This window comes from Simochromis diagramma, unplaced genomic scaffold (genome assembly GCF_900408965.1).
Source record: "Simochromis diagramma unplaced genomic scaffold, fSimDia1.1 OVJJ01000816.1, whole genome shotgun sequence".
NCBI classification, from domain to species: domain Eukaryota; kingdom Metazoa; phylum Chordata; class Actinopteri; order Cichliformes; family Cichlidae; genus Simochromis; species Simochromis diagramma.
Genome location: NW_024386908.1, coordinates 177,744 through 192,405, shown reverse-complemented (window position 1 = coordinate 192,405; position 14,662 = coordinate 177,744). Strand labels below are relative to the sequence as shown.

The 14,662-nt window shown below is 41.8% G+C and overlaps 1 protein-coding gene across 3 annotated transcripts in view; it reads right to left on the bottom strand.

Moving 5' to 3' along the window:
* LOC120735534 (heterogeneous nuclear ribonucleoprotein L-like) overlaps positions 1 to 14,662 on the bottom strand; it is a 57,920-nt gene that overhangs the window by 18,696 nt on the left and 24,562 nt on the right. For all 3 annotated transcript variants that reach the window (XM_040034923.1, XM_040034925.1, XM_040034924.1), the window contains 5 exons: positions 11,373 to 11,482; positions 11,159 to 11,286; positions 10,333 to 10,418; positions 7,706 to 7,802; positions 7,140 to 7,212 (listed from right to left, as the gene is read on the bottom strand). In XM_040034923.1, the coding sequence (XP_039890857.1) occupies positions 7,140 to 7,212; positions 7,706 to 7,802; positions 10,333 to 10,418; positions 11,159 to 11,286; positions 11,373 to 11,482 (494 nt within the window). The remainder of the gene's footprint in view (positions 1 to 7,139; positions 7,213 to 7,705; positions 7,803 to 10,332; positions 10,419 to 11,158; positions 11,287 to 11,372; positions 11,483 to 14,662) is intronic.

The following is a 14,662-nucleotide window of genomic DNA, read 5'->3' as shown; positions in this document are numbered from 1 at the left end:
AGCTTTCTCTTTTTTCTCCCTCAGCACAAAAGAACATCAACCTGCATTACATTATCATCACAATGATAAAAACATGACCATTATCAAAACTCTCATCCATCAAAGCATTACATACTGTATATGCTACACACATGTTGGAGGCACACTGACATGACACAGACTTTCTGATGTCCCATACGTACTGCCAGGATAGCGTCTTATTCACAACACGTCTGTCTGCAGTGCTGTGGATCAATCACTGTGTCACATGGCTGAAATATGCACCCACTCAGGATCAGTGTTGGTCAAGTTACTTGAAAAAAGTAATCAGTAACTAATTACTGATTACTTCCCCCAAAAAGTAATCCCGTTACTTTACTGATTACTTATTTTCAAAAGTAATTAATTACTTAGTTACTTAGTTACTTTTTAAAAACACGATTTACAACCTGAAGAGGTGATAAAGCGATAGATCTTTCAGCCCAATTCTACTTTTTCTGCATAATCCATCATACAAAATGTAATCAGATGGAAAAGTCTCTTTTTTTTAACTTGTTTTATCAGTTTTAATCTTTTAACTTTATGCATCAAGCAAAAATTTAATTATATGCAACATTCTCTGACTGGAAGAAATTAGTTTAACATTTAAACCTATTTTCTGCACATTCCAGCACATAAAATAAAATATTTTTTTTGTTTACACTCAGTCTTTCAAATAGATGCAAGTAAAACACAGCAGAAAATAAATAAAGTCAAAGACTCAGCGGTCCTGTTGCTCTATTTTCACCTGTATAGCAGGACTGGGGTAGGCGGAGGGTTACCCTGGTGCAGGTGTGCCGCGGTCAGTGGAAGAATCCGTGAGTTTCTCTGTGAGTTTCCCATTACGTCGTAGCTACTCGGTGCTTGCTCGGAAGTTTAGGGTTTTTTTCGCAGTAAAAAGAAGTTTTCTTCCCACGCACAGCGGACACTAATGTTTTTGTCACTTTTTATGGAATCAAACTCAAAGTAAGGTCAGTACTTCCACGCTTTAAACGCTGCACGCTCATACTCTCTCCGCACTCGATATGTGATCCATTGTTGATCTGCACACAGCTGTTGTCATGAACGTCGCACTCGCTTACGTCACTGTCGTGAGACGTTCTCACAGAAAAATCACGGTTTTAGTAACGCAGTGTTCCTACGGGAAAGTAACGGTAATCTAATTACCGTTTTTGCAATAGTAATCCCTTACTTTACTCATTACTTGAAAAAAGTAATCGGATTACAGTAACGCGTTACTGCCCATCTCTGCTCAGGATAGTGGAGACAAACTGGACTCCATTTCAGTGAATCAAACTGGGATGACACAACCAGTTTTATGTTTACTTTCCACATGAGGGCAGGTTGGATATGTGTATTTATATGTTTGTTTGTTTTCCATGAATAAATGAAATCATCGTTTTATATCTACTGTGTTTTTGTCAACGGCTAAAATTTGCTTGACAATCTGAAACATTTCAGTGAAGTCAAGTAGGTGACAAACAGTTTTTCATTACACTGTAGAAATGTGCACTGCAGTGAAATCAAAGGGTTCACAGTACTGTGTGACCTATCAGGTCATTAAAGTAACATACAACACGCTTCAATGCAACTTTCCTTTGATTTAAAGAATAAATTCTCAGCTCCCAGATGGTGTTAAATTTATCATATAAATAATTCACTAACTATTTTTGTATTCTGGCAAGAATTTAACAGTAAAATACTCTTTTTGCTTTCCCCTGCTAAGCTTAGCAGATTTAGATCATTTTGTTTTGCACTCTGAGCCTGCTTGTGTATTAAAGTATCTGCTATGATGATAATGATAAGCTCAGTGTGCGTCTTTGCTGAGGGTGACCCTGACTGCATGATTTTGGGTTGTCTGACAACAGGCTAAGATGTTGTGATCTGTAGTTGACGAGCCAAAACAAACCAGAACATCTGACTGTATTGATTGCAGCTTATGTATGTTTAAATATCCGTCACCCCTACACCTGCTGATGTTTTGGTCTCTGTTTGCGTTTGTTAAATGTTCAGCTAACATTATATGCACATCACCCATACGTAACATAAGATTCACCCAAATTTCTGTCTGTGATTGAATTGTGATGCAGCTCTCCAACGGAGTTGCACCTCCGCCCAAGATAGAGGATCCACTGGATGCTAATCACTGTGCTATGATCCAATTTCTTTCACGGACAGTATATTTTTACAATCGTGTGATCTCACAAAAGCGAATCAAAGCAAACCCCTTCGACATCATGTCCTCTTTATGATAGATTAATAGTAGCAGCAGTTATTGAATGAACGGACTTCAGAACCCACAGAAGGGGATTCTCAACATGCATCACCCATATGGAAAAGAAATAGTAAAAACATACATGATTTACTCATGAAAGTGGCCACTTTCTCATTACTTTCATATATTTTTTTAGTAAGTATACAAAACATACAAGTTTCATTATATAATTTTTCAAGGGATCTTATATCTGTTTTCACTCTTGTATGCTTTTCATACAAGTTTCATACAAGACAGATACAAACTTTATAAGATTTATATACATCTTTTCCATATGGGCAGATACCATCTACATGGGAGTGAAGCTGTTAATAATTGTATCATGCACTCCCAGATTTGGTCTGAATACAAAACGAAGAACGTCAAGAGACGTTTTCACCTGTGGTCTCAGGTGAGCCAAGAATGGTCTCTCCAGCGCATTAATTACACAGGATGTGAGGACAAGTGGTCAACAGTCATTAAGCTTAGGTGTGTGGTTCATTAAGTGCAGTTTGCAGACACAAATCAAACATGCAAAGTGTACATAGCCGCATTTGCCTACCTTTGCAACAACTGTGGTTGCTACAGGTTGTTGTTTAACAAGAGGACTACACTATGGTCAGACCTTCCAGTGCAGGGCATAGAGCAGCTCTAGCACCCCATCTTCTCAAGTGGGACAACGGACATACTATTGATACAGTCTGTATTCCAACAGCTATCAATACCCAACCCACAGAAGCGTTCTTTCACAGGAACACGTCGGGGACTGACATTTCTATTCACCCAAAAACTCTGCAGGAACAAAATGATGAACGTGCAAAACATGGAGGAGTGAAAGCAGCAGAGTATGACAGGGTAGAAGAAAAGGAGCAGGTTGATGGAAATGCACATTGGCACAGAGAAGCAGAGAAAGTCAGAGACGAATGACGTTCGAAGATGCACTCAGCTGTCTGTGGATGAAAGGTAGATAGAGCTCACTGTATGAATGTATGGTTAAACGTGACTTGCTGTCTAAAGTGATGATCATTTTATCTCACTATTATTGTCATTATTATTTTATATTATTGTTCTGTTTATTTTTATCCTTCTGCTAAACTAATTTCCCCTTGTGGGGCAATAAAGAAATTGAACTGAATTTAAAGTAGAAAAGTATCACGTCAGTATCAGTCCACTTCCATTTCCATAAGGTTAATAACCTCATGCTAAACGCAGCTACTAAAGTAAAAGGTACAAGTAATATGTAGGTCAGTCTATGAGCCCATAGCTATATGCTCTCCTCTGGTAACGTACAACATCAACATCAACCGCTTCCCCCTATGCAGCCAGGGCGACCTTGTTTGGGTAGTTTAACCATATCCATGAATGGCTCTGTTAGTCAAAAGCAACAGAACCTGTGGCTGATGAGCAGGTTTATTTTATCAGCAGTGCAGGGAAAAAGAACTCTGTGCTACTTCCAGCTGCTCCCTTATCACAAGAGAATGCCACAGAGGGCAACTTTGCATGTTTGATTTGAGTTTTCAGTGGGTGCTCTTCCTGACATAACCTCTCCTTCTCGAACCAAACAGGGGATCTTTTACTTGAACAGAGTTTCAGACAACCGATATTCTGGGTTCCCTGATGTGCTGCTGGTGCTCCTCAGAACACTGCAGCTTGAAACACTGTTGCATTTTTTCACTAGCACAAGGAACTAACAAAGGGGTGCACAGTCACTGTGATAGCGTGACTGGTCTTCTTCTGTGGTGTGGGTGGGACCCAAATGGCTCTGTGGCTTTACCCAGTTTTAGAGGCCGTTCACACCACCTGGCTGCTGCCAGTAATGTGCAGAACTGCATCAGCTAGTATTCTAACCTGTTTTAGCTGACACAACATATTACAGCCAAAAACAAATCTAGGTTTGGGCCCAGGGCTGGACATTCTGGTAAAAGCTGTAAGGCTATAAAGATAAAAATAAGAGATAAAACATTTTAAAACATGATTTGTTTGATCATCTAAAAATGTATTTCATGCCAAGATAATACTTCATATTTATGTGAATCTTCCCCAAAGCGCCTCATTTAGAGAAGGTCCAAAGCAGTCTCCCCAGTGATGGTTTACTGTAGCAGCCATGTTTAAATACAGTCTCCCTCAAACACACGTGCACAAGTGTATATATAAAAATACAGTTCACTAGCTGGGCCCACGTCCTCATTTGAGGTTTGACAGCGTTTTAGTAGATAATGGTGAATGGCTTGGCCATGAATTGAGCTGTGGTTTGGGGAAGGCCTCAGAGGAGACTGGCGGCTCTTCATGTACTAAATAGAAGTTAAGAAGTTAAAGAATTGAAAAGGGGAGGGAGGGGCATGTAAACGAGAACGAACAGCTTGTAGGACTGGGGGAACACATATAGATGAGAACCAGAAGGAGCGTGTTTGGAGGTGTGGTCCCACTCCTGAAGTTCAGATACTGTATCTCCAAATATATAACTTCTTTCAAAGGAACACAAATTCATTCATGTAGGTGCTGGATGGTGGAAATGATTAAAGCAGCACAAGAAATGAGCAGCTAGTACGGAGGGAATATAAAGCAAACTAAAACTGAGCAGTAAAGGTACTAGCAACCACTATTGTGGAAGCTAATGGGGTAAATACATAAAGCAATACATTTTCATACTCCACCAGAGACCCCAACACACCCCAGCCTCACTGGTGACTTGCCCCAGTCTGTGTCAATGCAGTGCACCCCCATGAAATCATATAACACAGCAGATAAAATGTATTTAGTGACTATTTCAACTAAACAGAGTTGGGACCAGTTCATCACAAAAACAATCGCTTAATGAATCATTTTAAAACAAGGCTGTTTAAGGTTATATTAGGCAGCCAAAACTAAAACATTTAATGGTTGTTAATGGCACTTCGGGGAGTCTCACCGAGACTGTAACAAATAATAAATAATGCTCTGTGGATATCAAAAGAACATTTCACGGTGAAGCTGATACTCTGGGCAGCAGCTGTTAATGTTGCCATAGACCGAAGCCAGGGGCTGTGAGCTTACCGCTTTCAGATGTCGGGCAATTTTTAATCAGTGCTGTCTGAAAAAAAAACAACAGTTTTTTTGAATTGAGTGAATTCAGGATGAACTGACTCCAACATCAGTCTCATCACACAGTTTCAGATAATGGACCACACAGGACTGCGATCACACAACACACTCATGCAGTAATACAACGTAACAACTTTTGGCTTTAAACAAGTCACTGATACATAGTAATGAATCTTTCTATCAAAATATACAAATCAAGGAGATTTAGATGGCTAAATGTAGAGCTCCCGATTAAGGCTGTCACAATATACTGGCTTTCACAGTTAGTATTTCTTAGAGTTTGCAGATTCGTGTACCTTTGCTGGTTGGCTGATAGCAGAACCAGGCCGTGTGGTTGACGGTGAGTCAGCACTTTTTCACCTGTTTGATTCTTTCCACCAAGAATTCAAAGGCTTGGTGGTCAACAGCCAACTCTGTCTCAGACACACTAGAGGCTTTCTTTGGTAAGAGCATGTTCATGCTAACTAACCTAAATCCTTTGGTAGTTCTCGAGTTACAGAACTTGCTATTTAACGTTTCATATTTGAGGATCTGCAATAACACCAACACTGCTTTTTTAACTACATGGCAAATTTAGACACTTGAACCCAGATACACATGTGAAGGAAGCTGACACGCCTACTCACAGTCTTTATTTATTCACATGCCTACCAGAATATTTAGCTGTCATCTGAATAGCTACTGTATCTGCTTCTCTCTGTTTTTCAGACCTGTAACAGCCAATGAAATTCTCAATTTAGTGTTCTATCTTAATTATAAGCAACATTGTAAAGATAGTTCTTAGTTTATCGTTTTTGGATACCATTTTTGCAGTAAGGTGTCATTAAAAATCTGATATTGTGACAGCTCCAATTCAGACAAAATAAAGCAACAGAGAGCAGAGTTTTGATACTCATAATGTAGAATCACATAGCCAGAAACTCAACTTATTACCCAATAAGGTGTTTTCATCAGATTTTGAAGAGGAAACAAGGATTTGATTTCACTTGTTATGTCGATGTTTGGTAAAAAAACATGCAAGATTGCTATAAAAAAGCAACACTGAAAGTTAAATCTAATATGTCGAGGCTCTGGAGAACCAAAGATGTTGTGCAGACCAGGTGTCAGGCTATGTGAGACTACTTCTGCAGACAAAAAAGGAGATTAAGAACACAGGGTAAAATAGGTGGAAAGGAGGCAGTGCTATCCTGCAGCGAGTGGCAGGGAAGGTGGCTCCTGGGCATGTTGAAGCAGCAGCTGCATGGTGGTCAGCAGGAGTGAGATCCATCTCTTTTTCTCCCTCTCTTTCTCTCTTTGCTGGGTTGCAAAGGTGTAGATGGAAGAAAGTTGCTGTGCATGGCCAGCCTGACGTTCTCTGCTCTCTCACTGTCCCTCAATGTGTCTCTCTCTCTTCCCCCACAGTAGGCAGAGGTGCAAGATTGTCAGAGGTCGGAAATTGGCTGATATGAGAGTGTTTTGATTGGAGATGTAGAGGCAGGAGGCGTAGGAGTCTCGGTGTGATGGAGAACTATGTTCCGGGACAATTTTCAGGACTACACTGAATCCACAGTCAGAAACGGGCAAATAACAACTGAAGATTTGGCCACGGATTCACAAATCACTAAAAGGTTTCCTAAAAGAGCTGTAGTGAAGGTGAATATGTCCCCACAGAGAATTCATGCTGAAAACAGTCCTACCTTCAACATTACAGCAGCTCAAGTATTGCAAAAAGACAGGAGCACCTCAAACAGTCAACCTGTCTGAGTCTGATCGTACGGCTGAAGTTAAAAGGGAGACTTTGACCTACCTCGTCTGACCAGGTATGGTTTTGTGTAGTCCCAGCTCTCGTTGTCATTCTTAATAACATTCAGACGTGTTGGCTGTTGAAAAGAAAGATGAAAAAAGATTCACGATCTAGCTGGATGGATCTGTGATACCAAGGAGAGTCTCAGAAGCCACTGAAGAAAACTCCAAACACTGCAGTGCATCAACAGTTTATGAGTTTGTCACATATTTGTATACCTGTACAGTCATTTCATGACACAAAGCATAAAGTGCACAAAAAGAAATTAGCCAATTTAATTTATTCATTTAAATTCTAAAATGTATTTTGAAATGTGCAAAATTTAAGAGTAACATTTGAGATTTAGTTCTGGTGTGGGTAAGGATCTGTTACTGGTTATACTGAGAACCCAAACAGGTTCAGTACACTTGATTTATTTGCTATATAAAACTAACGCAGGTTGGTAGAAAGTAGATTTAACATATTCTGAGTATCGTTTGCCGCAGGAAACCTTGCAGTCAGGGTAAATCAGTGCTGTCTACATAGCACAAAAACACTGTGGATGCTGATGCTGCTGATGTTTCTCTTACCCTTGCATATTCAATCTTTAGTGTACAGCAACCTGCATAGATGTCAGCTCCATTCAGAGCTGCTTTCGCCTTCTGAGCACACTGAACTGACTCAAATCTGCAGAAGCTTGGTTAAGGAGAGGACGTTCAAACACAGAGATATATAAATTACATACATTTGCAGACACTTATCCATAGCTACATTCAATAATGGCAATGAAACCACATAGAAGCATGGGTAAAATACATACATTATTCCTTCCTCTGCATCTTCCTCACTCTTGTTGGGACTGTGGTTAATCCTGCACTTCTCCATGGCTGGTGCTAGCAACAGCAGCCTTTTGTGAATGTGAGGGCTTGTTACTAGTTGCTGGTTTGACTGGTTGACCATGCAGCACCAGCAGACCAGACAGCTAACCTGCCGGTTAATTAGACACATTTTCCTGCATTTATTTGTTGTTTCTTTCTCTTTTTCTGGCTTTTCAGCTCCACCTTTTTCAAAATACACTCCGTTCTACAAGTTGTGTGAGTGCACAGCAAAGGTAGGTACTGTTAAGAGATTTGAGTGGGAAACACAGTGCCAGTAATGGAAATGAAAGAATGGGCTGCTGTAGCATGTAGGGCCGGTGTGCACCATCCCTTCAATTTACACATCTGACCAAAAGTGTCACCCCACTGGTCAAATGTCCAGTATGCCAGATTACCGTCCAGCCCAGCCTGGTATACTTAAGGACTCTGAGCACGCCTGCTCTTGTCTGATCTGGGAAGTTAAGCAGGGTTGGGGCTGGTTATTACTTGGATGGGAGACCGCCTGGGAATACCAGGTGCTGTAAGCTGGGGTGGAGCAGGTCATCTACTGATTGGAAGGTTGGTGGTTCGCTCCCTGGTTCACCCTAGTCTGCATGCCAAATACCCTTGGCCAACCCTAAGTTGCTCTCTGATGCAGCCATCTGTGTGTGAATGTTAGTGAGTGAGCACTTAAAATCACAGCAGAAAGTGCTTGTGAATGTGGCACGCAGTATTAAGTTCTTTGAGGACTCTGAGTAGAAAAGAATCAGACCAGTCACTGTAGGACAAAAGGCAGGATACAAACTTGACTGGTCCCAGTCTGTTACAGTGCAAATAGAGAGAGACAGACACTTGTATGGGCGATTAAGAACCACCCACTAACCTACCCCTACTGTGACATAAGACACAATCCAATTAACATTTAGTGACCAACAGAATATGAACATGGGTTTCTGTGTCGTGTCTAAGAGTCTTGTCTTCTGCCACTGCAGGCTGACACGCACTCCCACAGCCGTTAACATAAACGCCCCTCAGCAGTGTTTCCAAAACTCTCTGTTTTAGGATCCTTAAGCATGAGGGTTATGAATGACAAGAAAGAATGTAGCCCTGCATCAGACTGGCGACCTGTGCAGGTGTACCCTGCCTCTTGCCCTGTGGTAGCTGGGATAGGCTCCAGCCCCCCCGCCGACCCTGATAAGGAAAAGTGGAAAAGAAAGGATGGATGGATGATGGAAGAAAAGCACTAAATGATTCATGTCAAATAATGCATGAAAACATATCTCTCTGGATGAGTGTCAAGGATACAGTCAACCCTTGAAATTCACGAGAGTTATGTTCAAAGAGGACCCACAGATTGTGAAAAACTGCAGATTTTGGATGTGGTCAGAAATGCCTATAAATGCCTATTTTTTTAGTTTAAACACTAAATGTGAATTTGGGCAGGATCTTAGGGCTTTCACAAAAAACACTGCCGTGTCCAAATTCATAGGCTGCATCCTCCTGAGGACACGGCCTTCGCGGTCTAGGTGCGCCGGGTCCTCCGAAGGCCGGGTAGGCCGGAAGTGAGCAGCTGTGAAATTGGACGGTGAAGCCTTCAGATCTGCGTCACCGCTGTCTCAGTGGCGTTTAATGAACTCAGCAGTCTGCTCCTTGCTGTCTAAACTATAACAGGACACTGGAGTAAACTCTCGACCGTCTCACACTACTGTTTAATCGGTTTTCTGTTTGACGTTTATTCAGCTGTGTAAAAACTTCAATCTCAGCCAAACCGATTTACTCAGGAACAAATAAAAGACTGAAAAAAGCCAAACAATAACATTTTGAAATTATCTAAGTGACTCATATGTCATGTTTAACCTGAGTAGTGAAAGACGGCGGGTGTTTTGAAAACGATGTGCTGGTAGTCCGCTGTTCTCGCCGGCTCTAGTGAGGCTTGAACCCCGGGCTAGCTATCGAGCTGGTGGGTAACAGACGTCTCGGAAAACGTCGGAGCACTTTTACAAATATGTGATGTCTTGATAAACCGAGCAGATATTTGAAGTTTACGCAGCTACATTCTGAAAATATCTTAAAAGTTTGTTTTGTGACCCAGAAACAGTAATAAGAGTAATATTAAAACTAAGTAGCTGCCGCCATTGTTGGAAACCGAAATTGGCTTTGAATTCTGGGATAGGTTGGGCCACGAAGGATACACCTGTGACGTAATCGGCCTACAAATGCGGCCCCGGAAGGATGCAGCCCATGAATTTGGACACCCCCCATGAGAACACTCGGTGAAACACTGAAGATAGCTACGTGTGGTAAACTGTTATGATGCAGAGTGTGAGGAACACACAGATTCACCCACTCAGTAAGGATACTCCACCATGGCTTGGATTCCATTTCGTTTAAAGATGACGATCCTTAGCACACTGCCAATGGGGTTACATACAGTGTACAGAACATCCTGCATCAATTTGGACACACATACACACAAAAAGACAAAATGCAGCATTAGGGTTAATCTATGAGTTTCTAATGGTGACACCTTCATGTATGAAGGTTAAGACATGTAACTGGAACAGTGATGGTTTTGTATTTTTAACTCCATTCACTTTTATGTATATATTTCTTTATAGCCAAATCACAATGGCAATCATGACAAATATAACTGACACCTGATGTAGCAGGAATTTATGGAAGCCCGTTTCCGCCACAAAAAAAAAAAAAAAAAAAAAAAAAAAAGGATCCATAACTCGAAATTTCGAGTTATTTTCTCGAAATTTCGAGTTATGGATACTAGCTTTTTTGTTTTTATTTAGTGGCGGAAACGGGCTTCCATAGGAATTACACAAACACATTCTGGTGTAAAGTTTTGGTGACGGTTAAGTTAGGCACAGGCGACATATGTTGAACATAAATTTAAAAAATATATGCAAATGGAGATCGTAACACCACACTTGCAGGGATGATGAATACAAAAATCAAAAGAGTTGATGTTTGTGCAAAGTTCTGCTCAGATTGCCCCTCCATTTAAAGAAGACAGACGGTACAACTTAATTATGAGTTATAAATGATTAAAAAACACGCAAGATATAAACCACATCCATCAGCATATCATAAAGACTATGAGTTATTGTTCGAAGAAGAAGGTACACTTAAGAAAAGAGAGCTGAGATGTCCCTCTGGATCTGTATGTGTGTTTACCGTTGTTATAGGGTAGAGTGGGTTCTGTATGGACAGCAGGAGCACTTTGTTCCCACTGTTGGGGTTGTCAGCATTTGTAGGCCTGGTGATTCTTTTGGATGTGGAATAATTAAAGTATGCTTGTTGACCTGATGACAAAATGAAAAATATAAACACAAACAGTATGCTACATTTGAGTATATGTTACCAAGTAAAAAGGAATGGAAGCAAAGACCTGCGATGTATACTGGCTCCTTGGCTCCACAGGACACACAGCGGTCTGCACTCTCCACTGCAGAGAATTCCACCAAGGCCTGACGCTTGAATGGCATCATCATCACATAACTGAAAACATACGCACAAACACCTGGATAAGACATGGACTGCTGAAAACTGTCTCCCCTTTATACAAGTTCATTTGACGGGTCACTCTGGCAGCTTACTGCAGTTTTCTAATCTTATAAACAGAACATTTGTACAATGACTGAAACCAGCTCGTTAAATGAACAATGGGCTGTGAGGCGACTCATGACCATTGATTAATAACCATGAGTACCATTCACAGAGAGTTGGGGAATGGCTGCAATCACAGCATTGTAAGATGGTGACAGATGTACCCTTAGGCCCCCTCCTCGATTCAGAGATGGTCTTTCCCTTTTCACGTAAATGGCCTCCTTGACTCAAACCAGCGTTGCTCTCTGTCCAGGATGTTACATCCTCATCATTGAAACAGCGTCCACTGGCCTGTAGGTGTGAATAGACTGCAGAGTCCTGGCCTGATGAGGTGGCTCTTCTGTGTTGTGCCATCCTCTTCGCCAGAGGTTGTTTGGTTTCCCCGATGTATAAATCATTGTCCTGGCACTTAACAGCATGTTATGTTACTATGTTACTATGTTACTCTGTTTGTGTTGGGGGACCCGATTCTTGGGGTGGACCGGTTTTTGGTGCAGCGTGTTTTGGGGTTTAAAAGCCACAGAGACGAATTGAGGATCAAAGCCAGAAACTTAAAGATGTTATAGGTGACAGAGTTGATCATACAGACAGTCGGTCTTAAAGGTGCACCCTGTTTATGTATCGTCGGTAAACCATACAGACTTGGTGTAGCTTCCCCTGGGTACAGCCTGCTGTATGAGGTCCGGTCAATAGCCTTGTCTTGTTCTAATTGCTTCAGACACCCTCTTCCTGTAACCACTTCCTAGGTCCCCTTTTAGGGGCTCATAAGTATTTTTGTCACTGAGCAGAGACAAAATTTTCTCAGGAACATTTTGTCACTTTGTCTGGTTTAGCAAAGGTTGGGGAAACCTGCAGTCAGCTGAGCCTGAAGAAGTCACTTAGATAAGTGACAAAATGTTTCTCCCACTGAAAACGTCCAGATGAACAGAATCAACCTTTTGAGACTTACTTACCTGGATGACTAAGCATGCACCAAGACACTGTAAGCTTCAAGTCTCCCCACAACAGTATCATTAGAAGGCATAGCATATATCTTCACTAGTATTAAGATGATACCTAGCTTTATCTATCCATTAGGCTAGATAATACACATCAGTTAAACTGAAGAATGGTCATAAAGACATGGGTGACCTCGAATTTCCTGCTTTTAAATCCAGATAACATGGACGTTATTGTACTTGGCACCCAAAATCTTAACCAAATGCCTTCTCTGGACGACGTTACCTTGGCACCCCTTCACAGACAACATCCAGAATCAACTTTCTGGGATTCTGGAAAGAATATTCACAGAAACAGCCCAGAAATAGTTATGACAACTTTTTAGCATGATACTCAAAAAGAACAAAGGTCAGAATTGCTGCCATCATCACTGATCTAAAAGAAGTAATTGATGCTGTTTGAGGACGGTTATAAGGCCATTTCCAAACAGCATGAAGTCCATCATTCCACAATCAGAAAAATTATTCACAAATTGAAAACAATTCTTTCTTTGTAAAAGTCTATGTAAAAGTCTTTCCAGTCTTCCAGATCCATCCATCCATCCATCCATTCATCCTCATCCGCTTTATCCGAGGCCAGGTCGCGGGGGCAGCAGCCTAAGCAGAGAGGCCCAGACCTCCCTCTCCCCAGCCACCTCCTCCAGCTTATCCGGGGGAACACCAAGGCGTTCCCAGGCCAGCCGAGAGATATAATCTCTCCAGCGTGTCCTGGGTCTGCCCCGGGGCCTCCTCCCGGTGGGACATGCCTGGAACACCTCACCCAGGAGGCGCCCAGGGGGCATCCTTGTCAGATGCCCGAACCACCTCAGCTGGCTCCTTTTGATGTGGAGCAGCAGCGGCTCTACTCTGAGCCCCTCCCGGATGGCCGAACTTCTCACCCTATCTCTAAGGGAGAGGGCCAGCCACCCTTCGGAGGAAACTCGCTTGTATTCGCGATCTCATTCTTTCGGTCACTACCCACAGTTCGTGGCCATAGGTGAGGGTAGGTACAGGGAGTGCAGAATTATTAGGAAAGTTGTATTTTTGAGGAATAATTTTATTATTGAACAACAACCATGTTCTCAATGTTCCCATGTTCTTCCTTCTCTCACCCCAACCGGTCGCAGCAGATGGCCCCGCCCCTCCCTGAGCCTGGTTCTGCCGGAGGTTTCTTCCTGTTAAAAGGGAGTTTTTCCTTCCCACTGTTGCCTAAGTGCTTGCTCATAGGGGGTCATATGATTGTTGGGTTTTTCCTCTGTATCTATGAAGCGCCTTGAGGCGACTTATGTTGTGATTTGGCGCTATATAAGTAAAATTGAATTGAATTGAATTGAATGAACCCAAAAAACTCATTAATATCAAAGCTGAATGTTTTTGGAAGTAGTTTTTAGTTTGTTTTTAGTTTTAGCTATTTTAGGGGGATATCTGTGTGTGCAGGTGACTATTACTGTGCATAATTATTAGGCAACTTAACAAAAAACAAATATATACCCATTTCAATTATTTATTTTTACCAGTGAAACCAATATAACATCTCCACATTCACAAATATACATTTCTGACATTCAAAAACAAAACAAAAACAAATCAGCGACCAATATAGCCACCTTTCTTTGCAAGGACACTCAAAAGCCTGCCATCCATGGATTCTGTCAGTGTTTTGATCTGTTCACCATCAACATTGCGTGCAGCAGCAACCACAGCCTCCCAGACACTGTTCAGAGAGGTGTACTGTTTTCCCTCGTTGTAAATCTCACATTTGATGATGGACCACAGGTTCTCAATGGGGTTCAGATCAGGTGAACAAGGTGGCCATGTCATTAGTTTTTCTTCTTTTATACCCTTTCTTGCCAGCCACGCTGTGGAGTACTTGCACGCGTGTGATGGAGCATTGTCCTGCATGAAAATCATGTTTTTCTTGAAGGATGCAGACTTCTTCCTGTACCACTGCTTGAAGAAGGTGTCTTCCAGAAACTGGCAGTAGGACTGGGAGTTGAGCTTGACTCCATCCTCAACCCGAAAAGGCCCCACAAGCTCACCGTTGATGATACCAGCCCAAACCAGTACTCCACCTCCACCTTGCTGGCGTCTGAGT